The sequence below is a fragment of the Ochotona princeps genome, chromosome 1, assembly GCF_030435755.1.
Source record: "Ochotona princeps isolate mOchPri1 chromosome 1, mOchPri1.hap1, whole genome shotgun sequence".
NCBI classification, from domain to species: Eukaryota; Metazoa; Chordata; class Mammalia; order Lagomorpha; family Ochotonidae; genus Ochotona; species Ochotona princeps.
In genome coordinates, this window is record NC_080832.1 from 113,968,336 (window position 1) to 113,993,545 (window position 25,210).

Genomic DNA, 25,210 nt, shown 5'->3' on the forward strand with positions numbered 1-25,210 from the left:
GTGCGTGGAAAGCGAGGCTCCAGGGCTGCCCCCCAAGACCTTGGAGCTGACGTCAGCGCTACTGCCCAAAGCAGCCCGTGCCGCCTCGCCTTATGAGTGGGCGGAGGGCCAGGGCGCGGCAGCCGGCTTTCTGTTTCCCTTTCCCGTAAACCGCTGCGCTTCTTGGTAGCGTCACCCGGACTGGCCGCTTGCAGGGACTTTCCTCGGCCCGGCCCCTGTCCCTCCGCCCTCCGTGCGTCCCGGCGTCCCGGACGGCGCGCGGGGACAGCGGCGACTCCCTGGCCCGGCCGGCTCCCGGGTCCACGCCCGCGCGCCCATGGCCATGGCTGGGGGCCGGTGCCTCGGCCTCTCCCGCGCGTCCTGGGGCGCGTCGCTGCTGCTGCTGCTGGCCGACTGGACGCTGCTGCGGGTCGCGCTGCCCCGGGTCTTCTCGCTGCTGGTCCCCACGGCGTCGCCGCTGCTCCGGGTCTGGGCGGTGGGCCTGAGCCGCTGGGCTGTGCTGCGGCAGGCCGCCCGCGGGCTGCTCCGGGCTGCGCGCGTCCCGGGATGCCTGGCCACTTGGGAGCCGCTGGCAGCGGCGCTGGGCTTGGCGCTGCCCGGACTCGCCTTGTTCCGCGAGCTGGGCTCGTGGGGAAGGCGCGGGACCGCTGACTGCGCCCGGCTCCTGTACTGGGGCAGTCGCCCCGATGCCTTCGCGCTCAGCTACGCCGCCGCCCTGTCCGCGGTCGCCCTGTGGCACAGGTTGAAGGGGCTCGCGCGCCCCGGCGGGCTTGGGGGCTCAGCAGACGCTGTGCGTCGGCTCCTGAGCTTCTTGGAACCGGAGATTCGCCACTTGCCGTTGGTGTTAACCTTGTTGGTTCTCTCCTGCTTGGGTAAGCAGGTGGCAGGGTCAAGGGCCCTGGAGGGTAAGGGTGAAGGAGAGTGGAGTGGGTCCTGGCGCATGTGGATCAAGGTGTAGACCTGTGGGCTGTAAAGAGCTGGGGGCTGTGATGGGCATTAGGTTTCCTAGAGGCCTGTTCTGCTCCAGCCCTGCGCCCCAGGGTGCATCCTGTCTCTAGGCCGCAGGACTTGGCCTCTGACAGGCCTCCTTGATCTCCAGCCTTCTTAGTTAACCTGCAGGAAGGTGTGATGGGGCAGCCAGAACACTGTGCAGCGCAGGTGGCCTCTTCACCTTTCTCCAGGGTCACCGTGAAGGGGCCGGTGGGGGCAGGCTGGTTCTGGCTGGTCACGCTCCCCTCCCAGGCCGACACCTCTCTCCCCTCTCTCTTGCCAGGGGAGATGGCCATCCCTTTCTTCACAGGCCGCCTCACTGACTGGATTCTCCAGGACGCAGCAGCCACCACCTTCATGAGGAACATAACTCTCATGTCTGTTCTCACCATAGCCAGGTCTGGGGGCCGAGGATGGGGAGCCTGGGAGAGAGGGAGCTGGAAGTTGGGCTGCCAGCACAGGGTGCTTCTGCAAGGGGCTGGGGCCTGGCGACTGCTCCCTAAGCCCTCTCCCTGATTCCATCTAGCGCGCTGCTGGAGTTTGTGGGTGATGGACTGTACAACAGCAGCATGGGCCGCTCGCACACCCACCTGCAAGGAGAGGTGTTTCGGGCTGTCCTGCGCCAGGAGACGGAGTTTTTCCAACAAAACCAAACAGGTGCCTCATGAATCTCACCGTCTTTCATGCTCCTTCTCCCCACTCTTGGGTCACTGCTTACAACCCCTTGGCTTTCTGTGATGTCTGCTGTTTGCTTTCTAATGAGGATGTTAAGCATTTTATCCTGGTTGTCTTGCTTTGCTGTGTAAAACAGCATCAGCTGATGCAGCACATAGCAAAATTAAGATGGGATCATTGCTTACCTGACATGTGCAACTAGCAAAAGCTGTTCTTTACTTCCAGTTTCTTCCTGTGGAAAGAGTACTATGTATTTAGAAGGAAAAAAAATGTTGATTTTATGTGAAAGTCAGATTACAGAAAGGGAGAGACAGAAAGATACCTTCCATTCACTGTTTTACTCCCCAAATGGCTGCCATGGCCAGAGCTGAGCCAACACAAAGCCAGGAACTTCTTCTGGGTCTCCCAAGTGGGTGCAGGGTCCCAAGGCTTTGGGTCATCCTCCATTGCTTTCCCAGCCCACAAGCAGGGAGCTGGATCAGAAATGAAGCAGCTGGGACATGAATTGGTGTCCATATGGGATGTGGAACAGTAGGCTGCAGCTTACTCCTGCGTGTCCCTGTGCCAGCCCCTCACTGTGTATTTTGATCCCAATCCAGGAATGGGTATAAGCAGATTACAATATTGCAAAAGACTTCTTAAGATAACATTGTTGTCCTTGAATTATAATATGTATTTAAACTTATTTTATTTTAACTACGGATAATTTCATGCATTCTGAATGCTAGTGCCTAGTGCTTAGTGTGAAAGTCACAAGCTGTTGGGAAAAAGATACACGTTGTGTTCATCTGTAATTATCATACAGTTATGGGGTGTTATGTGCCAGTAGCTGATTGGAGAGTTATGTCTCTTCCCATCAATATTGCTAAAAGTTGTGATTTTAAATCCTCTGTCCACCACTAGTTTCACTAGTAACTCTGCTGGGCTAAGTTACTCCCCACTAGTTGGTGTAAGGGTGCCACCTTTACACCGTAGCACATTCTAGGTGTCGCTCACCCGCTGCTCCCTGAGGTTCTGAAGGATTGGAGGCATCCTGATGAACTAAAAGTTTCCATAACGTGGTCTGTTGAGAAGTCCTGGGCTTTCTGTGAGGGCCTCATTCAACCTGTAACTTCTGTTGGAGAAGAGAGTTCACTAGCAGCCTGTACACTTTCCAAAGCACCAGCTGCTTTTATTCTTTCAATTTGATCCTGACTTCAAGCATACACACAGCATCTCCCAAGGCTTCCTGTGCGAAATTGCTGCTTCCCCAACCCAGTACCATTCTCGATTGTTGCACATTCATGTTTCCCTGTGAATTTGCACACCGAAACAGAGTAGGCCCTGTGAGCAGTGTGTCTGGGTGGTGTTTGCCCACAGCAGCCAGGACAGAAGCTGGCAGGGTGGGCGGATGCCAGGGCTGGGAGCAGGTTGCAACCCGATGCCCCATGGTACTCCACAGTGCCATGTTCACAGGAGTTGTTGTTATTTTTTGAGGTATCTCAGGAGCAAAATATTGTCTCTGGCTCCCCAGTGTGGCTGCACCAGGTGAAAGCCAGGAACCTGAGCTTCCTCTGCGTCTCTCAGAGGCCACTGCTTTCCACAGCTTTCCCAGGCCATAAGCAGGGAGCTGGATTGAAAGTAAAGCAGCCGAGACTTAAATGGGTGCCCATAGAGAAGGCTGGCCCTGCGGTTTGTGGCTTAATCTAATGTGCCACTGTGCTGGCTCTGAAAAAGCTGTGTTTGAAAATTTCTTTCACAGATACTTAGGTGGAAATCCAGAATTTCAAATCTGGAAATTTTATCATGAAGTCCAACCACTTCCCTACACAGAGGGAAATCCTACATGCCGGCACTCGCTTGGTTGTGTGCGACCTTGAGAACCACCTGGGGCTGCAGCCCAGGCTCTGGATTCCCGAGGCCCATGCTTGCCACACGCTCCTGCTGTGCGCCCCAGCTCAGGTCAAGCAGAAGCTCTGCCTGCGTGTGTAGTGTGGAAATCAGAAATCTCAGAGAAGCAGAAGTTCATGTGCACACCTGACAGTTCAAATGAAGGTCTCTGTCCAGGATCACTCCCGTGAGCACCCCTTCTCCCTGCACTGAGATGACCAACCTCCCCCGGCGTTTGTGCCAGCCTCCTGAGACCACCTTGCTGGCACCCTGTCAGTTCCTCTCACCACCTAGGACCCTCCTCACTCTCTCCACTCTCTTCCCCCTCCTGCCACAGGTGCCATCACATCTCGGGTGACAGAGGACACGTCCACCCTAAGCGAGTCTCTGGGCCATGAGTTGAATCTGTTGCTGTGGTACCTGGTACGAGGGCTGTGTCTCCTGGGGTTCATGCTCTGGGGGTCGCTGTCCCTCACCATGGTCACACTGGTCGCTCTGCCTCTGCTGTTCCTTCTGCCCAAGAAGATGGGGAAATGGTATCAGGTATGTGCTGGGAGCTGGCTCAGCCCACGCAGACCCCGCCTCCCAGATGCAGGTCCCTTTCCTGGAACCCTGATTCTCCATGTCCCCGGGGCTCCCTAATGCTGAAGGTGTTCCCAGGTTGCTCAGCGGGCTCTTCCTGTTCTCTGTGCCTTCTGATCCCTGTCTACTGCTAGTAATACCATCTCCAGCCTACGCTGAATCACAGTGCTTTCTTCCGCATCACTTTAGTATCGGGGCCAAACCATGTCCCCGTCTCTTGTCTCATGCCCCTCTGCCTACCCTTAACCTTTAGCGCCAACCAGGTGGCTTAGGTGTTCTTACCCGTGTGGCTTCTCTTGTCTGTGTCTCCGCAGGCACTGGAAGTGCAGGTGCGGGACTCTCTGGCGCAATCCAGCCAGGTGGCCCTGGAAGCTCTGTCAGCTATGCCTACGGTCCGGAGCTTTGCCAACGAGGAGGGGGAGGCCCGCAGGTTTAGGCAGAAGCTGCAGGAAATGAAGACGCTCAACCAGAAGGAGGCCATGGCCTATTCGGTTAACCTCTGGACCACCAGTGTGAGCACTGAATGTTTGTTCTCTTGTTCCTGATATGCCCGCATCTCGTTCCCCCTCTGGGAGCTCAGTGTTTCCACCCCACCAGTGTGAGGCTTCGCTTCTCTGTTCAGTGCGCCTGGTTCCCCACCATGACACTTCCTTTCACTGCAGCTGCAGAATGCGCGCCATCAGGAGAGGTGGAGAGATGCTGTGACTTCTCAATCTAAGACCTTCTGGTGCCTTTCAGGGGGCACTAAGGGAACCGTAACTTCCTGGGTCTTGGCCTCCTTGGCACTGGTTCTGTGGATGAACTACTGGAAGCCAGGGATAACGATGAGGCCATCTGTGATGTCATGGGAGGAGAACTAGACTAGCCATCGTTAGCTCCTAGTTGGGAGTCCACATCATGGCACAGCATGTGAAGTTGCCACTTGAGCCACCAGCATCCCAAGTCTCAGAGCTGACTTGAGTTCTGGCTGCTCACTTCTGATCCAGCTCCCTACTATTGTACCTGAGAAAGCAGTAGACGATGGCCCAAGTACCTGGGCTCCTGCCACCCACATGGGCGGCCTGGGTGGAATTCTAGTCTTCTGGCTTCTGCATGGACAAGCCCTTGGTTATTGTTTCCATTGGAGGAGTGAACCATCCGATGGAAGATTTTTCTGTCTGTCACTGCATCTGTGCCACTCAGCCTTTTAAATAAACAAATCTGGAAAAACATATGAATTCTTAGTCTGCTGCTTCACTTGCTGGTTCTGGAGCACTGGCAAGAAGGAGTTTATCTTTGAAACTGTTACCTCATTTCAAAAAGTGACCTTTTTAAAACAAGTTTTGTTTAATTTTTCTTGCTTGGTGCTTTGTGAGCCCTCTTGATTTCTCTACTCTAACCCCCCTTCCCTGTGTTCTCTCTCCAGATCTCTGGGATGCTGCTGAAGGTGGCAATCCTGTACCTGGGTGGGCAGCTGGTGACAAGCGGGGCCGTGAGCAGTGGGAACCTCGTCACCTTTGTTCTCTATCAGATCCAGTTCACTGTGGCTGTTGAGGTGAGTGTGCTGCAGTTCCGTGTCCCAGCGCGGTTCCTTCCCTGTTTTGTCACTTCTGCACTTCCCTTCTGCTCTTCACACAGCTCTCCTAAGGCTGGTGAGCAGATCAGGTGTCGGCACTTCCCCCTCACTGTTCTTCCCCCCTCCCCACCCCAGGTCCTGCTCTCCATCTATCCCCGTTTGCAGAAGGCTCTGGGCTCCTCAGACAAAATATTTGAATATCTGGACCGGACCCCTTCCTGCCCACCCAGTGGTCTGCTGGTCCCCAAGAGCCTGGAGGGCTGTGTCCAGTTCCAAGATGTCTCTTTCGCCTATCCAAATAATCCAGAAGTCTTGGTGCTGCAGGTACAGTCTGCAAAACTCCGTATCTCACTGCCCCAGCCCTCAACGCTGCCCTCCACAGCTCCATTCTGTTTTCAGCCGACTTCATAGAGTATTTCCTTTCCAACCCTTCCAAGGTAATGATAAGTGTGACCAGGTCCATAAACTCCAACCTTAAGAATCATTTTGGGCTTCCAAGGAAGATGGGAGGAGAAGTTACAAAGAGAAGGCTCTATTGATCCAAAGAATTGCTGCAGCAAAATGCATGTCTCCAGTCTTCCATCCTTCCTGTTGTTTTCCCTGTGTGAGCTTTTCTAGTTCCTGGTGGCACCTGCTCCAGGGATGTGTCATCATGGTTTACTGCCTTCACTCGTGTTTTTAACTCATTGTCCACCTCTTCCACCCTGGGTAGACCTTATCTCAAAAGCTATGTCTGGGGGAGAATACTTCAAAAAATTCATGAAAGATGAATATTGTGAAAAAAAACTATGCATGGATATCAATGCACCGAAGCAAATTATCTTTTCATTTCACTTTCCACACAATTCCAGAAGTACTCTTGTATTCTGCCATTTTTTCTCTTTCTTTGGGGTAAGACATCAGAAGACAGTGACTGTGACGAGGCAAGGGACCTTGCTCTGTCCCTCACGTGTGATTCTCTGGCCTCCAGGGGCTGACATTCACACTCCATCCAGGCAAGGTGACTGCGCTGGTGGGACCCAATGGGTCCGGCAAGAGCACAGTGGCTGCACTGCTGCAGAACTTGTACCAGCCCACCGGGGGGCGCCTGCTGCTGGACGGGGAGCCTCTTCCCCAGTATGAGCACCACTACCTGCACAGCCAGGTGAGCCAGGAGGTGGTCCGGGGTGGACAGGAGCAGCAGGTGAGATGAACTCAGTGAGTTCAGGGATGAGGTGGGGGTGTGGCCAGGAGAGAGGGCCTGTGGCTTTGGGACATGCTGTGAGGTTGGAGCCTTCGGCCTGCTGCCACATTCCTCTGCATCATACCCTGTCGCAGGTGGCTGCAGTGGGGCAAGAGCCACAGTTGTTTGGAAGAAGTCTTCAAGAAAACATTGCCTATGGGCTGGCGGAGACGCCAGCTATGGAAGACATCATCGCTGTTGCCACAGAGTGTGGGGCCCATCATTTCATTTCTGGATTCCCCCAGGGTTATGACACAGGTACCCACACAGCTCTCCTGAAACTCTAGTCAGTCCTGCTTTTATTCTTGAGTTCCTTGTACCCATGGACATGGTTGTGAAGATGGAAGATCTGGTTCCTGGGATTGCTTCGCTCTCGAAGCAGTTTGTCTTCCCAGAGCCTCCTCTATGCAGCCAAATCTGCCAATCCTTGGTGTGTGTGTGTGTGTGTGTGTGTGCGCGCGCAATTGTGTGGAGACCCAGCTGTTGTGTGTGTGTGGTGTGTGTACCCGTGTGGAGACCCAGCTATTGTGTGTGTGTGTCCTTGTGTGCACCTGTGTGGAGACCCACCTCTCGTGTGTGCATGTGCCTGTGTGGAGACCTGGCTATTGCGTGTGTTCTTATGTGCACCTGTGTGGGAACCCAGCTTGTGTGTGTGCATGGATGTGTGTACCTGCATGGAGAGCCCTCGTGTGTGTGTGTGTGTGTGTGTGTGTGTGTACCTGAGTGTAAACCCAGCTCTCATCTTGGCTTTTGTCTCTGTAGATGTTGGGGAGGCTGGAGGTCGGCTGTCAGGGGGTCAACGACAGGCAGTGGCCTTGGCCCGAGCCTTGATCCGGAAGCCACGAGTGCTCATCCTGGATGATGCCACCAGTGCCCTGGATGCAGACAACCAGCTCCGGGTGAGAGCACTGATTCTTTTGTGCCTGTGGCCCACTCAGTCTGGTTCCTGTCACTCATCCCAGATTAGTCGCACCAGCATCATAGCTGTGCACAGTAGTCCCTGGACTTCCGCACTCCTGTTAGCTTCCTGCAAACCTTGTAGCTTAAAAGTCCAAGTAAAGAAAAGACCACCCTAGTAATGTGAACATGAATTAGGATTGCATGCTAGGTACGCACTGTGTTGGCCACGTATTCAGCATGAATCCTTGTGAACTAGGCACTGTCATCCTCATTTTGTGCACAGACAACCTGATGGGGGCTGAATGTGGCTCTTGAGTTGCAGAGCCGGGACCCAAGTTCAGGTTGCCTCACTCAGATCCTCGAACTCTTTACTTCCTTAAGACTGCATGTGCAAGTCCCATGAAGAGGGTTGGTAGCCTGGCACTAGAATGGGATTCTTCAGGGTCCTGGGGTTGCAGGCAGGATCCCAGGAGGTCTGTCCTGGGGCCTGTGGTGTAGCTCTCTTTGTGTGCTGTGAATGGTGCCCAGCTGTGACACAGTCCCCGCCTTTCTGCAGGTGGAGCAGATCCTGTATGACAGTCCCAAAAAGGACTCTCGCGCTGTGCTTCTCATCACTCAGCGCCTCAGCTTGGTGGAGCGGGCACACCACATCCTGTTTCTGGAAGGAGGCAAAGTCTGTGAGGAGGGCACCCATCAGCAGCTCATGAAGAACAGGGGCCACTACTGGGCCATGGTGCAGGCACCAGCAGGCGCCCCGGAGTGACAGCGAGCTCTGGCCGGCACATTCCATCTGTTCAGCTCTCCTTCTTGGCACGATGGAGAACTTAGCAGCAAGGTGTAGAGTGGGCATCTTGGAGTTGCATCCTAAAATGGAACGTCTGGGAGATTCCGGGAACGTGCTTTGACTGCTGCTGTCTCCTGTCAGCCTCCCCCCGTGTCCCAGGCTTCCTGGAGGGTGGACATGGGCTTTAGCACAGCTCAGTGCAACTCAGTTCCTGGGGCAGAGGAAGCTGCTTGGGTGCAGGCGGGACTCCTAAGGACAGCTCAGAAAGCCAGAAAAGGAAGACTGGCTCTTCCAGCATGGTTCAGGATACACCCTGGCCAATAAACGCCCTGTAGATGTTAGTATTTGTAATAAAATCGGTGTTTTGGTTCATGCTGTGTCCTGTTTGTATGGCACTGATAGACTCACCGGCTCCTGCCTGTTCCAGCAGCGTGGGCTCTGCGATTAGCATCGCTGATTTCTTTTTTTTTCTTTTTTTTTTTAAAGATTTATTTTTTTTAAAAGATTTTATTATTATTGGAAAGCCGGATATACAGAGAGGAGAGACAGAGAGGAAGATCTTCCATCCGATGTTTCACTCCCCAAGTGAGCTGCAACGGGCCGGTACGCGCCAATCCGATGCCGGGAACCTGGAACCTCTTACAGGTCTCCCATGCGGGTGCAGGGTCCCAATGCATTGGGCCATCCTCAACTGCTTTCCCAGGCCACGAGCAGGGAGCTGGATGGGAAGTGGAGCTGCCGGGATTAGAACCGGCGCCCATATGGGATCCCGGGGCTTTCAAGGTGAGGACTTTAGCCACTAGGCCATGCCGCCGGGCCCATTTTAAAGATTTATTTTTATAGCAAAGTCAGATTTACAGAGATGAGGAGAGACAGAGAGAAAGATCTTCCATCTGATGATTCATTCCCCAAGTGACCTTCAATGGCGGGTGTTGTGCTGATCCGAAGCCAGGAGCCTGGAACTTCCTCCAGGTCTCCTACATGGGTGAGGGTCCCAAGGCTTTGGCTGTCCTCTACTGCCTTCCCAGGCCACAAGCAAGGAGCTGGATGGGAAGTAGAGTCACCGGGATTAGAACTGGTGCCCATATGGGATTCTGGTGCGTTCAAGGCCAGGACTTCAGCCGCTAGGCCACCACGCGGGACCCAGCATCGCTAATTTCTTGAGCTCTAAGTACACCTCTAGCCTTTTCCATTTTTTGTGAATCCCCTTCTCGCCTCCTCTCCACCACCTCCGCCTTGCACAGCGAGAAGGCAAGCATGCTGCTAGCCTGCTAGCTCGCTGAGGTGCCCACACTTCACCGCCACACGCCACTGGGGCTTCTGGAACAATTGCTCAGCCACTGGCAAGTGGCACCACCCCAGGCAGCAGCGAAGCAGCCCTCCAAGTTCTCTGGTGAATGCCCTCCTCCTAGGCACGGTGACGGAGGCAGTTGCTGGGCAGATGGAGCGGGCGCAGGTTGCAAGGAAGGGCGGGGTTTGGAGGCGTGGACCCGGCGAGGCGAGGCGAGGCGAGGCGTAACACTCGGTGGGGAGGCGGTCGGAACGCTGCAGGCAGTTTGCGGACTTGGAAGCTCCGGCGGGTGCTGCAGATGTGCGGGGTTGTTGGGTGGGAACCAAGTCTCAAGATTCAGGGGTCGCACCCTCTCACTGGGGTCCACCGTGTGGCCGGTTCCTCCGGACCTTCCTCCTGGCTCTGCTCCGTGACTGTCAAGTGATGCTCAGATGAACAGCCGAGGAAAGGGGCCCCAGTCACTTGCTGGCCTTCTCCCCCCCAGGAGGCCGCACCCCACCCATTCCTGTTGTGTTTCCCGAATACACCTCTTCAGCAAGCGGCTCTGGCTGAGACCTTTCACCAAGGGTCTTCCAAAGGTGCCCCTCGGTTCGCCTTTTTCTCCTTGCCCTTGGCCACCCAGTTCCCAAACTCCGGGGCAGGTGGAGCGCTGAGTCTGTCCCCCAGCACGAAATTCCCGGCTCCGTCAGCCGCCTCGGGCTTCTTGGAAAAGGCACGGGGGTGTAGGGAAAAGGCCGGTTCCCTCCCTGTGCGTTGCGCGGCTTTCGCTTTCACTTCCTCCTGCAAGAGCCGACGAATCTCCGGGTGTCGGGCCATCATGGCGCTCCTGGACGTGTGCGGAACCTCGGGAAGCTGCCAAGAGGAATGGACCGTCCCGGCGGCAGGAAGCAAGTCTGGCTCGGACCCGGGACACTACACCTTCTCCCTGCACTCTCCGGAGCTCGCCCTCCCGCGGGGGATGCAGGTTGGCACAGCGAGGAAGCCCTGAGGGCTGAGCAAGGGAAGGTCTGACTAGACGTTGCCCTGCCGAGGCTGGCACACTCCTGTGTTCAGCGAGCTCAGCAACCAACTGGGAGCCGCCACCTGGGTCTGGGGACCAGAGGGCCAAGGAGGTGCAGATTGTGGCAGAGAGTGAGCCGTGAGGAGGGGGAGCCCCTGGGAGGACCAGGGAGCTTCCTTGTTCTTGTGCCAGGGCTAAGGTGACCTACGTTATGGGGACTGTGCAGAGACTGTGCCTTGGTGGAGAGTCGTGCCTCCGGGGGCTGGACACCTCTGCCCTGCGCTGCAGTGTGACTCATTGAGTTTAGGTCTCAAGCTTCTTTCGGTGCAAGGAGGATGCTGAGATCCCAAAGGTGCCTTTTGGGGGATGAATGAATGGAAACCCTATTCAAGTTTTAGTTACAGTAGCTTGGGTTCCCTTCATTGTCTTGGCTCAGGAAACATGGGACAGGTGGGTGTCTGACTTGCTTCTCTCCAGCCCTGTCCTTCCTGGGATTATGTTTAGCTGCATGTTACCCCCTTTGCTCACTCCCTATCTCGTGCTGAGCTGTGCAAGCTCCCACAGCTCCTACCTCTTCTCTCTCATCAGCCTACTGAGTTCTTGCAATCTGTGGCCCAGCATGGAGACAGAAGAGTGCAGATCGAGATGGCCCACGGCACCACCACACTTGCCTTCAAGTTCCAGCATGGAGTGGTGGTTGCTGTGGACTCCCGTGCCTCGGCGGGGAGTTACATTGGTGAGTGTTCCCCGGGGACAGAGTCTGCGGAGCTGGGCTGCCCCTCCCAACACCACTCACACCGGTAGCCCAAAGCTGACTGATGACGCACAGGGAGAGGCATGAGACCCTTCCCCTTGCCTCACTCCCCTCTTCTTCCAGCCACCATCAGGGTGAACAAGGTGATTGAGATTAACCCTTACCTGCTGGGCACCATGTCTGGCTCTGCAGCGGACTGCCAGTACTGGGAGAGGCTGCTGGCCAAGGAATGCAGGTGAGCCCAGCCTCCTGTCCTCGTTTTCAGCTGGTGGCCATGGAGGACTTGCAGGGGGGTGGTGTTGGGGATCAGTGCCTAAGGGTCTGCTGCTGCTTCTTCCCCCTAACCCCTGAGGTCTCTCTTAGTGCTGTGGCAGATTGTGCAAGCAGCCTTGGGGTGAGAGTATCCCCACACCTCAGCCACATGCTTCCTCAGTCTTAGCCCTGGCACCCTCGACCCCTGTGGAAGAGTCGGCTTTTCAGCTTGCTTTAGATCCTGTACATTTCACATCTTTCCCTGATGGTTAGATCCTAGCAAGTCGGTCTCCAGCGCTATGTCCCCAGGCAGTGGGAGAGAGCTAACTTTCTCAGTGCCCCTCCCCCAGGCTGTACTACCTTCGGAATGGGGAGCGCATCTCCGTGTCAGCTGCCTCCAAACTGCTCTCCAACATGATGTACCAGTACCGTGGCATGGGCCTCTCCATGGGCAGCATGATCTGCGGCTGGGACAAGAAGGTGAGCGCCCCCCGCGCTCCCAAGGATGAGACAGCCCGTCCCCCCTCCCCACCACAGAGCACTTGGTTCTAGGACTGCTTTGATATTCTCTGCACCGCCATTTGCATTAAAAACTTGACCCTTTTATTAGAATGTCTGATTCCACGTTGGTTCTCCCTTTCTATTTCATCGTTTAGATGACTTTACACAGCACTGGCATAGTTCAAATGTCCATTTGTAATTTTCATTTTAAATACATTCTATTTTCATGAATTTTACTTCCTTATTTTTAAAATGTATTCGAGAAGAAGGGCACCCATCTGATGGCTCACTCTTCAAATGGCTGAAGTGGCTGGGGTTCAGCCAGCGGAGGAGCTGAGAGTGCAATGCAGTTTTCTGGCTGATTGGTGGGGACTCAGCACCTGCATCCTCCCAGGGCTTGGCAGGGAGTTGGAATCAGGAGTGTGAGCCAGGAATTGATAAGGGGTCCAATGTTTTAGCTTTGTGTTATCCACTCAGCCAGGTGCCTACGCCCTGCATTACACTTTTCAATCCACAGCTCTATGACTGGCAGCAAACCTCTGTGCTACTAACAAGCCCCTCATCTTGAGTGCTTCCTTCCTCATCTAGGGCCCCGGACTCTACTACGTGGATGAGAATGGGACGCGGCTGTCAGGAACCATGTTCTCCACTGGCAGTGGGAATACATACGCCTATGGGGTTATGGACAGCGGCTACCGGCCGGACCTCAGCCCCGAGGAGGCCTATGACCTGGGCCGCAGGGCTATCGTGCATGCCACCCACCGAGACAGCTATTCTGGAGGCGTGGTCAATAGTAAGAGACCTTGGCGGAGGGGAAGCAGACATTGTGCTTAAAATGTATTTATTTGGAAGGGAGGGGGAGGATGGTGGTGGGAAGAGAGAGAGAGAGGAGAGAAAGAGAGGAAGTCTTTCATTGGCTGATTTATTTGCCAAATACTGGCTGGGTTGGGCCAGGCCAAAGCCAGGAGCTCCATCTGAGTCTCCTTCCTGGATGATGGGGTCTTCATCTACTGCCTCCTGTGTTCGTGTCAGCAGGAAGCTGGGTTTGTACGTGAAGTGGCTGAGCGTTGGGGACCAGAGCCAGTCCCTGTGGCTGTGGGATGTAGGGTCCCAAGCAGCAGCGTAAGCCATTGTGCCACAATGTGCATCCTGGGGATGAGAATGAAGGTCAGGGAGCATCCAGAGTGGGAAGTGCATTGGCACCCTGCGGGCACTGACAGCTCATTCTGTTCTTCTCTCCCGCAGTGTACCACATGAAGGAGGACGGATGGGTGAAGGTGGAGAGCACAGACGTCAGTGACCTGATGTACCACTACCGGGAGACCATGCAGTGATGCTGTGACCATCGGCCAGGCTTCCTTGGCCCCTGCCTGGCCCACTCAAGGACCAGCACCAGCTTCAAGCCCAGGAGGAGGGGCTGCCAAGCGGCAGGGAACAGGCTTAGCAGGCTACAGGGGTGGCGGGTACACCCTTGTGTGTTTTCCCTGTCTAGGGAGCCCCCTGAATGCTCCACTAAGCACAATAAAGCAGAACGGTTAGCGATGTCTTGTGTTGTGGCTGTGGCTATTGGGAGAGGGATCAGGAAAAGAGACTTCTAGGGAAGGGACTCAAACTTGTACATCCCTGTGTTTCCCTCCGGGGTTCCTTCCCACATTTGACTTCCAGGATCCTGGCTGGCTGACTGTTGCTGTGAGTGGACACTGGTCTGTGGCTTTACTCATTTGAGGCTTCTGTCTAAAGAGATTCAGCCTGTGTGGTCCATGGACAATGGCTGGGGCTACTGGGGAAGGGCACCTGGAGCAGGGATTCCTGACAGAGAGATGATGAAGCTCCCTTCTTATGGCGATGTGGAAATCGTAAAGCTGTACTTGTGACCCCAAAATGCACTTGGAAAACACTGGCTCATGAGCATCAGGATGGATGTTAGGCGTGCAGTTTCCTGTGTGTCCTGCCCGATGGCAGGTGACAGGATGATTAAGAGGGCCCCTTAACATGGAGAGGATGAGGGAAAAAAATTGCATGACCCATGTTAGAAATGAGAGGCAGATTTTAAAAAAAGATTTATTTATATTCATTAGAAAGGCAGATCCATAGAGAGAAGGAGAGATGGAGAGAGAAAGATCTTCCATCTGTTGGTTCACTCCCCAAATGGTCACAGTGGCTGGAGCTGAGGTGATTCGAAGCCAGGAGCTAGGAACTTCTTCCAGACCTCTCACTCGGGTGCAGGGCCCCAAGGCTTTGGACCATCCTCAGGAGCTATATTGGAAGTGGAGCAGCCAGGACATGAACTCGCACCCATATGGGATGCCAGTTCTCGCAAGTGGAGGATTAGCCTGTTGAGCCTCCACGCTGACCCCAGAAGGAGATTTCCTAAACATGCTGGGCATGGGGAGGAGCATGGACTATAGACCACATCACCTCCCAAGGCAGAGTTAGAGGAAATGTCTGGGAGCAGGAGGCAGTAGCTGAGGGTGCAGTGCTTTTCGTTGTGGCAAGGTCTTCTTTTAAAAAAATTATATGGGTTTACTGTGGTAGCTTAGTGGCTAAAGTCCTCGCCTTGTGTGTGCCGGGATCCCATATGGGTGTCGGTTTGTATCCCAGCTGCTTCACTTCCCATTCAGCTTCCTACATGTGGCCTAGGAAAGCAGTTGAGGATGGCCCAAAGCCTTGGAACCCTGCACCCGCGTGGGAGATCCAGAAGAAGCTCCTGGCTCCTGGGTTCAGATTGTCTCAGCTCTGGCCGTTATGGCCACTGGCGGAGTGAAGCAGCGGATGAAAGATTTTTCTCTCTGTCTCTCCTCCTCTTTGTGAATCTGACTTGACAATAAAAACAAATAAATCTTTAAAAAAAAATCTGAAAGTCAAAGCTAGAGAGACAGAGAGGGCCACACACACAGAGACACACACAGAGATCTTCTGTCTGCTGGTTCACTCCCCAGTGGCCCTAACGGCCACACTTCATTCGGGTCTGCCATGTGGCACTTGGGCCACCTCCTGCTGCTTTCCAAGGTACACTAGCAGGCAGCTAAACCAGAAGCAGAGCAGCCAGCGCTCAGAACTGGTGCCTGTGTGGTGCCAGGGCCACAGTCAGCAGCTTTACTCCCTACACTACAACATTGGCTCCCAAGGGGGTGAGATCTTTAAAATCCCAGAATGTACAGGGTTAGAAAAACGCTAGTGCTCCCCTACTTTAGACCTTTAAACGTAAACTGACTCACTGGGGGCGCACTGATCACATCTCAGCAGTGGGCTGGCATTTCGGCGAGCCTCCCTTTGAGGACCACCTTCTCCGTCTTCACCTTCTCCTCCTTCTTTTCGAAATAGGTTCAACCTGAAGAGTCACTCTTAGAATCTGTAGAATCAATGAATTTGTATATTTTATAGGTGGCTTTGGGTCAGGCAGGGTCTGTAGAAATCTGATTATTGGTATAATCCGGGATAAATTCACCAGGAAACCAAATGCAGCGCTGGGCTCTCCCCTCTTGTGCCCAAGGCACTCTGGTGGGAACATGGAGTGCCAGCGGAGAGGTGTCTGAGCATGTGCCGGGCTCAGCGGGGCGGCTGGGAAGCCCAGGGCACCCCTATTTTCACAGCCTGTAAGTGGAGAGACCCTTTGGCCACGTGACAGCGGCTGGGACCTCAGAGTATGGTTGTTTTTACTCCAATATCTTAAAACCTAAACTTGCAAGAAGCCAAGAGGACACTTCTTAAAGCAACTTTGGAGCTTGAGATGGTACACTTGAGCAAATTCAGTGTTTCTCCAACTAAAGAACATGCCAATCCATACCACAGCTTTACCACAGGCGATTGTACTTTTCGGAGAGATCCAGGGACGCCGGGCACGCAGGTGCAGCGCACTCTGGTCTCGCGCGCCCCCGCGTGGCCGCTGAAGCCCAGCGGGAGCAGGGATGGGAAGCGAAAGCGAAAGCCAGGCGCGCCCGGGGAGGCCTCGCTGCCAGGCGTAGGGGGCGGCCGGGTGGGGAAAGAGGCTGAGCTCGAGGCAGCGGCTTCAGAACTCAGTCCTCGGGCCCCAAGGCTCCAGGGCCGCCGCCGTCGCTGGTGAGTTGATGCGGACAGAAACTGGTATGCTAACAGAGACGTCTTAACTTGTTTCTCATCCCACGCCCCTGCTTGGACTCCTGTGCTCTCGGGAAAATGTGTGTGTGTGTGTGTGTGTGTGTGTGTGTGTGTGTGTGTGCGCACGCGTGTGTAATGTTGTGGTAGTGGGGAGATGCGGGTGAAGGTAAGATGGGACTTCTGAAGTCTCTGGAGCGGGTTGGGCAGGGTCTGGAGGACTTTCCCCACTAAAGTGTGAGCCTGAGCACCGCCTATGCGGGAGGTGCGCGCTACGGGCCCTGGGGTACCAGAGCCTGCGGGGGCAAGGCTGGAGCCAGCCAGGAGTGCCTGGACGGGGCGAGCACAGGCGGGCACCTGCAGAAGCCTGAAGACCCGTTATCAGCTCCCCGAGAGCTCACCTTCTGCCTCTAGGTCGCGCCATGCCCTTCCCGGACCTGAGACCCTGGGCCTCTTTGCTGCTAGTGGACTTGGCCTTACTCTGGCTGCTTCGGGGGACCGTGGGGGCTCTGCTGCCCCAAGGACTCCCTGGACTTTGGCTGGAAGGAGCTGTGCGGCTTGGAGGACTATGGGGGTTGCTAAAGCTGGGAGGGCTGCTGAGGTTGGTGGGACCTTTGCTGTCCCCGCTTGGCCTGGCCACCCCGCTGTTTCTCTCGCTGAGAGCCTTGGTGGCAGGGGCCGTGAGCACGCCTCCAGTCCGAGTGGCCTCGGCGTCCTGGAGCTGGCTGCTGGTAGGGTACGGGGCAACCGGGCTGAGTTGGGCCGTGTGGGCCGTGTTGAGCGCCCCAGGAGCCGGGGAGAAGGCACAGGGCCAAGAGAACAGCCGAGCTCTGATGTGGAGGTTGCTGAAGCTGTCCAGGCCAGACCTGCCCTTCCTGGCCGCCGCCTTCTTCTTCCTGGTGTTGGCCGTTTTGGGTGAGTGGGGACGGATGTGTGGGGCTGGAGATAGGAGAAAACCTTTTGCAAAACCAATTATAGCGCATCATGCCTCTTGCAGGTGAGACCTTAATCCCTCACTATTCTGGGCGTGTGGTTGACATCCTGGGGAACGATTTTGACGCTGAGGCCTTTGCCAGTGCCATTTTCTTCATGTGCCTCTTCTCTGTGGGCAGGTAGGTAAAGGGAAGTGTGCCTGCAGGCTAGACCCACTTCTACGAGCCCTCACTTCCCTAATGTAGCTTCAGAACCGTTCAGGCACAACTAGTTAAAATATGCACTCATGTGTTAATTCACCTTACATTTATCCATCCATCCATTCCCTCCCTCACGTGTCTGTTCAATATCACTGACGTTCACGTCACATCCAGATCTCCATGTCCCTGCCATGCTCAGTCCTGCAAGCCTAGCTGCCTGATATTCTCACTGCCCCCAACCTTCCTGTACCCAGAACCCATCCCACATCATGCTCCCTCCTGGCCACTGGGTGGGCACACCCCTCTGTTTATTCCACTTCACAGAACTGCCAGGTAGCGGCAGTGGTGGGCCCGGCACCCACCTGCCGCTCCGTCTTCTACTCTCTCCTCACTTTGAGTGCCAGCACCCAGTCCCTCAGAGTGTCACTTCTGATGATAACAACAGCTGCTTGCACGTCACAGCTGCATTTGTATCAGCAGCTCACAGAGTACCTGCTTTTAGGCTTTTATCCTTTTTCCCCACAGATGGAGGATGCAAGGTAGGGGAGGGAAGGGGTCTTTGCTGCAGTTCCCATCGTCAAGCCTGGTGGCCATGAGGAGCAGGGGAGGAGAGCCCAGGGCAGTGGCAGTGACGGGAGGCCAGCTCGGACGCAAGCACCGGGCTGGTTGTTTTGCTGGTGTCTTGCCGGCCTCCCTGTGTCTGGGCACAGCACGGTCCTGATGCGTTCTTGTGAGATGGTACATGCCATGCCATGGTTTATCTTCTCTTCTTCCTCTGTCCCTGCCCGTGCCTCATCTCCTGCCCCCATCCTTTCTTTCTCCATTGCCCTTTGTGGCTGCTCTCCCTTCTCCTGGACTCTGTCTTCTGCCCCCTGTACCTCACCCCCTGTGCCCCCTCCACCTCTCTGCACTGCCCCTGACTGCCCCACTCCACTCACCCCCACAGCTCGCTGTGTGCAGGCTGTCGAGGAGGCTTCTTCACCTTCACCATGTCCAGAATCAACCTGCGGATCCGAGAGCAGCTCTTCTCCTCCCTGCTGCGCCAGGACCTGGGCTTCTTCCAGGAGACTAAGACAGGTGGGGCCTGGAGGTGGGGCCTGGGAGGCCCCTGGCCATTACTAGCCTGTTTTCACCTGGTTGCCAGGGCCTGGAGCTCCTGGTCTATCTTCTGGAACAGGCTGGGGATGAGGGTTACAGCCCCTGCCCACCTGTGCGAGGGGATGGGCAGAAGGGCACTCATGGTGGTTCCTGATCCGCTGCTCTTGCTCGTCTCTCCAGGAGAGCTGAACTCCCGGCTGAGCTCTGACACCTTGCTGATGAGCCGCTGGCTGCCGCTCAACGCCAACGTGCTCCTACGAAGCTTGGTCAAAGTGTTGGGGCTCTACGGCTTCATGCTGCGCGTGTCGCCCCGGCTGACCCTCCTCTCTCTGCTCCATGTACCCCTGACCATAGCAGCAGAGAAGGTGTACACCAGCCGCCATCAGGTACTTGATGGGGAGTCCTGGGGCAGGAGCAAAGCTTGGTGGTGAGGGGACATCCATGTTTGTAGCCAGAGGGTCTGCTGTGGAAAGAGACGTTGTTGCTTTGGTGCTGAGTGGAAGGGATGTTGTATGCATAGACCTCACCTTGTTTATCCAGTCCTCTGCCAGCTCCGAAGGCCTGTGGCTCCCCTGAAAACATGTGCGGGGGCCATTTTTCTGGGAGGATAATTGGGTTCCTCCCAGCCATGTTGGCGATCTGAATTGAGTTCCTGGCTCTTGGTGTCTTGGGCATTTGTGGGGGAGGGCAGTGGATGGGATCTCTCGTCTCTGCCCTGCCCCCTTCAGTTCAAGTGAGAACTAGAACTTGCAGCTTCTCTCTGCTGTGTTTTATATTGTTATCCAGTCACTCTTTCTCCCCTTTCACGCCCTTCCAGTCTCTAGCCATCACTGTTACAGCGTGATTAGAGTTTAGAAAGCTCCTTCTGTGTCTGGTGTATTCTATATAACATAGTGATCTCTAATTTCACCCATTTTACTGTAAATGTCAGGATTTTGTTCTTTTTATAAAATGTTCACTTATTTGAGAGGGATAAAGAGAGCTTCCACCTTCTGGTTAACTCCCCAAAGGTCCGCATGGAGTGGGGCTGGGCCTGGCCAAAGCCAAGAGCCAGGAGTTTGCTCTGTGTCTCCTGTGACGGTGTCAGGGACTCAAAGACCTCAGCCCTCATCTGCTACCTCCCAGGGTGTGCATTGGCAGGAAGCTGGAGTTAGGAGCCAGAGACAGGAATTGAACCCAGGACTGTGGTGGGTGATGTGGGCGCCCTAACCTGTGGCTTAAACATTAAGCCCAATGCCTGTCCCTAAATTGCATTCTTTCTTAAGGATGGATAGTATTGCATTATGCATTCACATTTCCTTTATCCATTCTTCCACTGATGGCCATTTAGGTTGAGTCCTTGGCTCGTCCTGTGAACTGTCCTACCATGAGCATGGGAGGGCTGACTTCATCTTTGGTGTACTGACTGCATCTTTAGATACGGATGTAGAGTTTAGTGCTGGGTGATTGGTCATGTTGAGGGTTTTAGAGGAACCGCCTTGCGGTTGTACTAGTTCTTATTGAAGAGAAAAGCAAGGAGTTTGCTGCCTTTAGATAGATGGGCGGAGCACCCCAGGGGCTGGAGTGAGGCTTGAACTTGCCGCCTTCTGCTCCCCAATCCACTCTCATCTCTGCTGTCTCCCTTTTCCAGGCAGTGCTGTTGGAGATCCAGGACGCAGTAGCGAAGGCGGGCCAAGTGGTGCGGGAGGCCGTGGGTGGGCTGAAGACTGTGCGCAGTTTTGGGGCCGAGGACCATGAGGTCTGTCGCTACAAGGAGGCCCTGGAAAGATGCCGGCAGCTGTGGTGGCGTCGGGACCTGGAGCGAGCCCTCTACCTGCTCCTGCGGAGGGTGAGGTGGTGGAGTGGCAATGATGTAGGGAGGGACCCCAGAGTGGTCAGGGAAGGCTTGGGTGGGCACCCGGAGCTGGGCCTGGGGTCCCTTGCAGACCGGTGGGGACAGGAGGAGGCAGGATGTGGAGCCCCATCTCAGCTCATCGTTGTCTCGTCCCAGGTGCTGCACCTGGGCATGCAGGTGCTGATGCTGCGCTGTGGGCTGCAGCAGATCCTGGCGGGCGAGCTCACCCGGGGAGGGCTGCTGTCCTTCCTGCTCTACCAGGAGGATGTGGGCAGCTACGTGCATGTGAGTGACCTGTGTACCATACTTGGGTGGGACTCTTTTCTTCTGGTCTCCTAAGTCTCTTCAAAATATTAAATAGCACAAAAAATTCCAACCAGTTTTCTCATGGAGAATTTCAAACTAATGTCCCAGGAAGAAGAGACCTGCATGAGATTATCCCTTGCTGTAATGGTTTTTAAATTCATGATCAAGTTTGCTTGATCTGTAGTTCCCTCCCCCTGCTTCCTCCTACCCAAATTATTTTGAAGTAAAGCTGAGAAAGCATACATTTTCATGCATAACTATTCTAGAATGTGTCTCTAAAACATATACATCTTAGGCAGATGACCACAAATCCATTTGCTCATGCTGGAAAAACGAACAATATTTTTTTAAACTCACCTGATACAGCCAGTGGTCCAATTTCCGCCTGTCTGCTCTGTGTTATAGTTCCTTGGGCCAGGATTCAAATAGGGTCCACACATTGTGATTAGCTGATAAGTCTTTTAAATCTGTCCTTTTCTCTTTCTCCCCTCCTCCTTCTCCTTGTTTTTCTATAAACATTTGCCTATTGCATTTTGTTTGTTGAAGAAATAGCTTATTCTGTAGAATGTTATTTTTTTTAAAAAAAGATTTATTTATTTATATTACAAAGTAAGATATACAGAGAGGAGGAGAGACAGAGAGGAAGATCTTCCATCCGATGATTCACTCCCCAAGTGGCCGCAAGGCTGTGCCGATCTGAAGCTGGGAACCAGGAACCTCTTCCAGGTCTCCCACGCGAGTGCAGGGTCCCAATGCATTGGGCTGTCCTTGACTGCTTTCCCAGGCCATAAGCAGGGAGCTGGATGGGAAGTGGAGCTGCTGGGATTAGAACCAGCGTCCATATGGGATCCTGGTGCGTTCAAGGCGAGGACTTTAGCTGCTAGGCCACACCACCAGGCCCAAGAGTGTTACTTTTTATGATTTAGATTCTGTTGACTGAATCCTTGTGGTCTTAATTACTTATCATTTATTTATTTAATGGGGGGGATAAAGAGAGAGAGAGCTCCCATCTGATGATCACCTCTCAAGTGCCATAACGGCTGGTCTGGGTGGTAGGCATTGAGGGAAGCTGGGATTGGGGAATGCAGCCCAGGTCTGCCACATGGAGAGCGCAGGGAGTACTGAGCATTTAGGGTGGCCTCTGGGTGTGTGCATTAGCAGGAGGCTGGAGTTCTGAGTTAGGGATGGGATTCCCAGTATGTGAGACTCCAAGCTTGTGGTGCCGCAAGCGCTAGGCTCTTAAAACCTACTCCTAAAGTGTTATTTCATAGGCTGCTCTGTGGCTGCCCGGCTTGTCAGTTGTCAGGTACCTGGAGAAGGTGGTTAGGTCCAGGTCTTCCTGGGTGGCGTGTTCTTCCTCTGTCCCGGCCTGGATGTCTCCATGGCCGCATCAGCCCTCGATGTTCAGTGTTTGGAGCCACTTCCTCGTCAGAGCTGCGGGGGGCAAGACTCTGGCATTGTCCAGAGATGAGTTAGGCAGGGTGTGTGTTCATGCTCGTTAGTGCTGTGCATCTGCAAAAACCATGGGGCTGTGTGTAGTCATGCTGTCAGTGTCGTGTGCAAAGAACACACAGCCGTTGTGGGAGAGGCCTGGAGCAGAAGTGATGCTCTGTGGTGGGATGTGGAGTGGAGGGGAGGGCTGTGATCTTCTCATTTGTGGATTGGAGTGCTGGGTGTCCCCACAGCCCTTAGAATGTCCGGAGTTCATGGCCAAGGGTAAAGAATGAGTGATGGCTGGGCAGGTGGGGGCTGGCTCCTGGAGGAGGCATGGTTGGGTAGACTGGGCCCGCTCCTTTCTTGCAGACGCTGGTGTACATGTGTGGGGATATGCTGAGCAACGTGGGAGCTGCGGAGAAGGTGTTTCGCTACCTGGACCGGCAGCCAGATCTACCCCCAACAGGGACGCTGGCTCCTCCTACGCTGCGGGGGACCGTGGAATTCCAAGATGTCTCCTTTGCCTATCCCAATCGCCCTGACAAACCTGTCCTGCAGGTGCCTGAGGGAGGCCACAGGGAGGGAACCTGGCCCCTGGGGAAGAAAGCAGGCCCTTAACCCTTGCCTGGTTCTCCAGGGGCTGACTTTCACCCTCCGCCCTGGTGAAATGACCGCCTTGGTGGGACCCAATGGGTCCGGGAAGAGCACAGTGGCTGCGCTGCTGCAAAACCTGTACCAGCCCACTGGGGGGCTCCTGCTGCTGGACGGGGAGCCCCTATCGGCCTATGAGCACCACTACCTGCACAGCCAGGTGGGTGGGCCGTGAGAAGAGGGAGAGGTGGCCTAGGAGACCTGCGGGGGCATCCTCGGGGCTTGTCGGTAGGCACGGGGCCGGGAGGGTCCCTGCGAGAGGCTTACACTGATCCTTTGCTGCCGCCCCTACTACAGGTGGCAGTGGTTGGCCAGGAGCCTGTGCTGTTCTCCGGTTCCGTGAGGGACAATGTCGCCTATGGGCTGGCTAGCTGCAGCGACGACGAGGTGATGGCTGCCCTCCGGGATGCCTGTGCTGACGGCTTCGTTATGGAGATGGAGCGGGGTATCTTCACAGGTATGGTGCGCAGACAGCGAGCCTGCTCCTTGGGTCCCAGGGGCAGGTGGGGCATGCTCTGGGGAGTGAGGGCGGTGTCCGTGTGGCTTGCTCTCTCCCTGCCATCCCTGGCGCCCTGAGTTCTCGGGCCTCTCTGTCTTGCTTGGGGGTCTTGGTGTCCAGGGAGCAGAGCCGTATGGGCCCCGCCCCATTGAGTCCCCTCCCACCTGGCCCTCCTCCTTGCTGGCTGATCCAGATGGTGGGTCCCCCCAGAGCGCCTGTTCCTCCTGGGGTTAGGGGTGTGTGAGGACTGTTGCCATGGTCACTGGTCCCCCAATCTCTTCAGATGTTGGGGAGAGAGGGAGTCAGCTGGCAGTGGGGCAGAAGCAGCGCCTGGCCATTGCCCGGGCCCTGGTGCGGGACCCGCAGATTCTCATCCTGGACGAGGCTACCAGTGCCCTGGATGTCCAGTGCGAGAAGGCTGTGAGTGCTGGGGCCGGGGGGCCGGGGGCCATGTGTGAAGGCTGTGTATGTGAGGTGGGGGTGGAGGGCCAGTGTCCCTCTGTGGGAAGCAGGTGGCTGGGGTCTGTTCCTTCCTGGGTCCAGGTACTGGAGTGGAGAATAAGGAAGTGTGAGGGCACCCTTGAAGGCTCCATGGACCCCCCATCTTTCCCCCACAGCCCAGAGAGGAGGTGGTGCCCTTCGGTCCAGTACCCTTCCCCACATCCCCTGTTGTGCCTTTCATCCCCCTGGGTCCCAAGAGCTCACTTGTGGTGGTGTAGTAGGCTGTTTCCCATCACCATAACAACTAAGACAACCAAGGATGAAAGAGGATTAGTTAGGTTCATGGCTCAGAGGTGCACAGGCTGAGATCCGGTGGCCACGTTGGTTGGCCCTTAGGTGAGACTGGAGCTGGTCATGGCCGAGCCATGCAGAGAGGAGGGGTCGAGATGGGGGCTTTGCAACCACCCCCTTCTGAGTGTACACCTGGTGTCCTAAGGACCTGTCACAGGGCCCACCTCCTAAGCACTACAGCTGGGTTAGTTCTACCCCGCTGGTTCCATTCATTTATGGTTTGAGGGATGGGGCATCTGTGTGAGTTCCGGAGCTGAGTCTTGCTCGGACTGTGGCCAGGGCCTGTGACAGTCCCACCTCCCTGAAGCCTGCATGTCCTCTCCCTCCAGCTGCAGGACTGGAGATCCCGTGGTAACCGAACAGTGCTGGTGATCGCCCATAGGCTGCAGACACTACAGAACGCCAACCAGATCCTGGTGCTGAAGCAGGGGCAGCTGCAGGAGCAGGCGCAGCTCCGGGAGGGCCAGGACCTCTACTCGCGCCTGGTGCAGCTACAGCAGCAGCTGCAGGACTGAGCCCGGGAAGCCTGGCTCTTCTTGGTGCCACCTCGTGACCTGTGACCCACAGTGGCTCCTGCGTTGCTTTTCCCTGGTGCTGAGCCCTGGGTGGGTATGCCTGGGAGCTGTGGCAGAACGGAGGTGTGGACCCTGTGTGCTTTGGTGGGGTGGAGGAGGCCAGAGGGGATGGGATGTGTGCTCTCTGGGTCTGTAGACCTTATTTCCTTGGGGAACAGAAGTTGTTGGATTCAGAACTGTGTGTTGTGGCATAATAAATATATTTAAAATTGTTCCATTAATATGTGTATGCTAACAAATATGTATTTCGTGAAAATACAGATAAATACAAAAAGAAAAAGTAGAATTGCCTGTTGTTTCACTTCCCAGAGGTAGCCATATGGCTCTTTTGCTGGTCAGCCTGCCAATCCTTTCTTTTGTTTGTTTTTTAAAGATTTATTTATTTTATTACAAAGTCAGATATACAGAGAGGAGGAGAGACAGAGAGGAAGATCTTCCG

The 25,210-nt window shown here is 55.1% G+C and overlaps 3 protein-coding genes across 4 annotated transcripts; all 3 read left to right on the forward strand.

The window, feature by feature from the left end:
- The first annotated feature begins 165 nt into the window (after positions 1–165).
- TAP1 (transporter 1, ATP binding cassette subfamily B member) lies at positions 166–8,949 on the forward strand. Its single transcript, XM_058664792.1, has 11 exons — positions 166–872; positions 1,274–1,388; positions 1,517–1,647; positions 3,872–4,077; positions 4,431–4,628; positions 5,522–5,650; positions 5,807–5,995; positions 6,642–6,815; positions 6,989–7,151; positions 7,656–7,792; positions 8,350–8,949. The coding sequence occupies exons 1-11, from the start codon at positions 317–319 to the stop codon at positions 8,554–8,556; spliced, it is 2,205 nt and encodes a 734-aa protein (XP_058520775.1). The 5' UTR covers positions 166–316; the 3' UTR covers positions 8,557–8,949.
- A 1,685-nt stretch (positions 8,950–10,634) lies between these two features.
- Positions 10,635–13,918, forward strand: PSMB8 (proteasome 20S subunit beta 8). Its single transcript, XM_004590451.4, has 6 exons — positions 10,635–10,832; positions 11,457–11,604; positions 11,746–11,857; positions 12,225–12,354; positions 12,964–13,168; positions 13,621–13,918. The coding sequence occupies exons 1-6, from the start codon at positions 10,686–10,688 to the stop codon at positions 13,707–13,709; spliced, it is 831 nt and encodes a 276-aa protein (XP_004590508.2). The 5' UTR covers positions 10,635–10,685; the 3' UTR covers positions 13,710–13,918.
- Positions 13,919–16,344: 2,426 nt separating this feature from the next.
- Positions 16,345–24,981, forward strand: TAP2 (transporter 2, ATP binding cassette subfamily B member). Of its 2 annotated transcripts, none has more exons than XM_058664815.1 (12): positions 16,345–16,458; positions 16,864–17,364; positions 17,447–17,561; positions 18,529–18,659; positions 18,861–19,066; positions 20,311–20,508; positions 20,671–20,799; positions 22,624–22,812; positions 22,892–23,065; positions 23,203–23,362; positions 23,688–23,824; positions 24,526–24,981. In XM_058664815.1, the coding sequence occupies exons 1-12, from the start codon at positions 16,443–16,445 to the stop codon at positions 24,709–24,711; spliced, it is 2,142 nt and encodes a 713-aa protein (XP_058520798.1). In that variant the 5' UTR covers positions 16,345–16,442; the 3' UTR covers positions 24,712–24,981. The 2 variants fall into 2 exon arrangements, with proteins under 2 accessions (XP_058520798.1, XP_058520806.1); XM_058664823.1 differs by having other exon boundaries at positions 16,417–16,434.
- The last annotated feature ends 229 nt before the right edge of the window (positions 24,982–25,210 follow it).

What these genes read in the sequence shown, in the direction of transcription:
- TAP1 (XM_058664792.1), top strand. Translation starts at nt 317, where the DNA reads ATGGCCATGGCTGGGGGCCGGTGCCTCGGCCTCTCCCGCGCGTCCTGG. An exon ending in TTAACCTCTGGACCACCAGT is followed by an intron (nt 4,629 to 5,521) that starts GTGAGCACTGAA and finishes TTCTCTCTCCAG; the next exon opens with ATCTCTGGGATGCTGCTGAA. An exon ending in ATGCAGACAACCAGCTCCGG is followed by an intron (nt 7,793 to 8,349) that starts GTGAGAGCACTG and finishes GCCTTTCTGCAG; the next exon opens with GTGGAGCAGATCCTGTATGA.
- PSMB8 (XM_004590451.4), top strand. Translation starts at nt 10,686, where the DNA reads ATGGCGCTCCTGGACGTGTGCGGAACCTCGGGAAGCTGCCAAGAGGAA. An exon ending in CTGCTGGCCAAGGAATGCAG is followed by an intron (nt 11,858 to 12,224) that starts GTGAGCCCAGCC and finishes CCCCTCCCCCAG; the next exon opens with GCTGTACTACCTTCGGAATG. An exon ending in TTCTGGAGGCGTGGTCAATA is followed by an intron (nt 13,169 to 13,620) that starts GTAAGAGACCTT and finishes TCTCTCCCGCAG; the next exon opens with TGTACCACATGAAGGAGGAC.
- TAP2 (XM_058664815.1), top strand. An exon ending in CTTCCAGGAGACTAAGACAG is followed by an intron (nt 18,660 to 18,860) that starts GTGGGGCCTGGA and finishes TCGTCTCTCCAG; the next exon opens with GAGAGCTGAACTCCCGGCTG. An exon ending in ACCACTACCTGCACAGCCAG is followed by an intron (nt 23,066 to 23,202) that starts GTGGGTGGGCCG and finishes CCCCTACTACAG; the next exon opens with GTGGCAGTGGTTGGCCAGGA.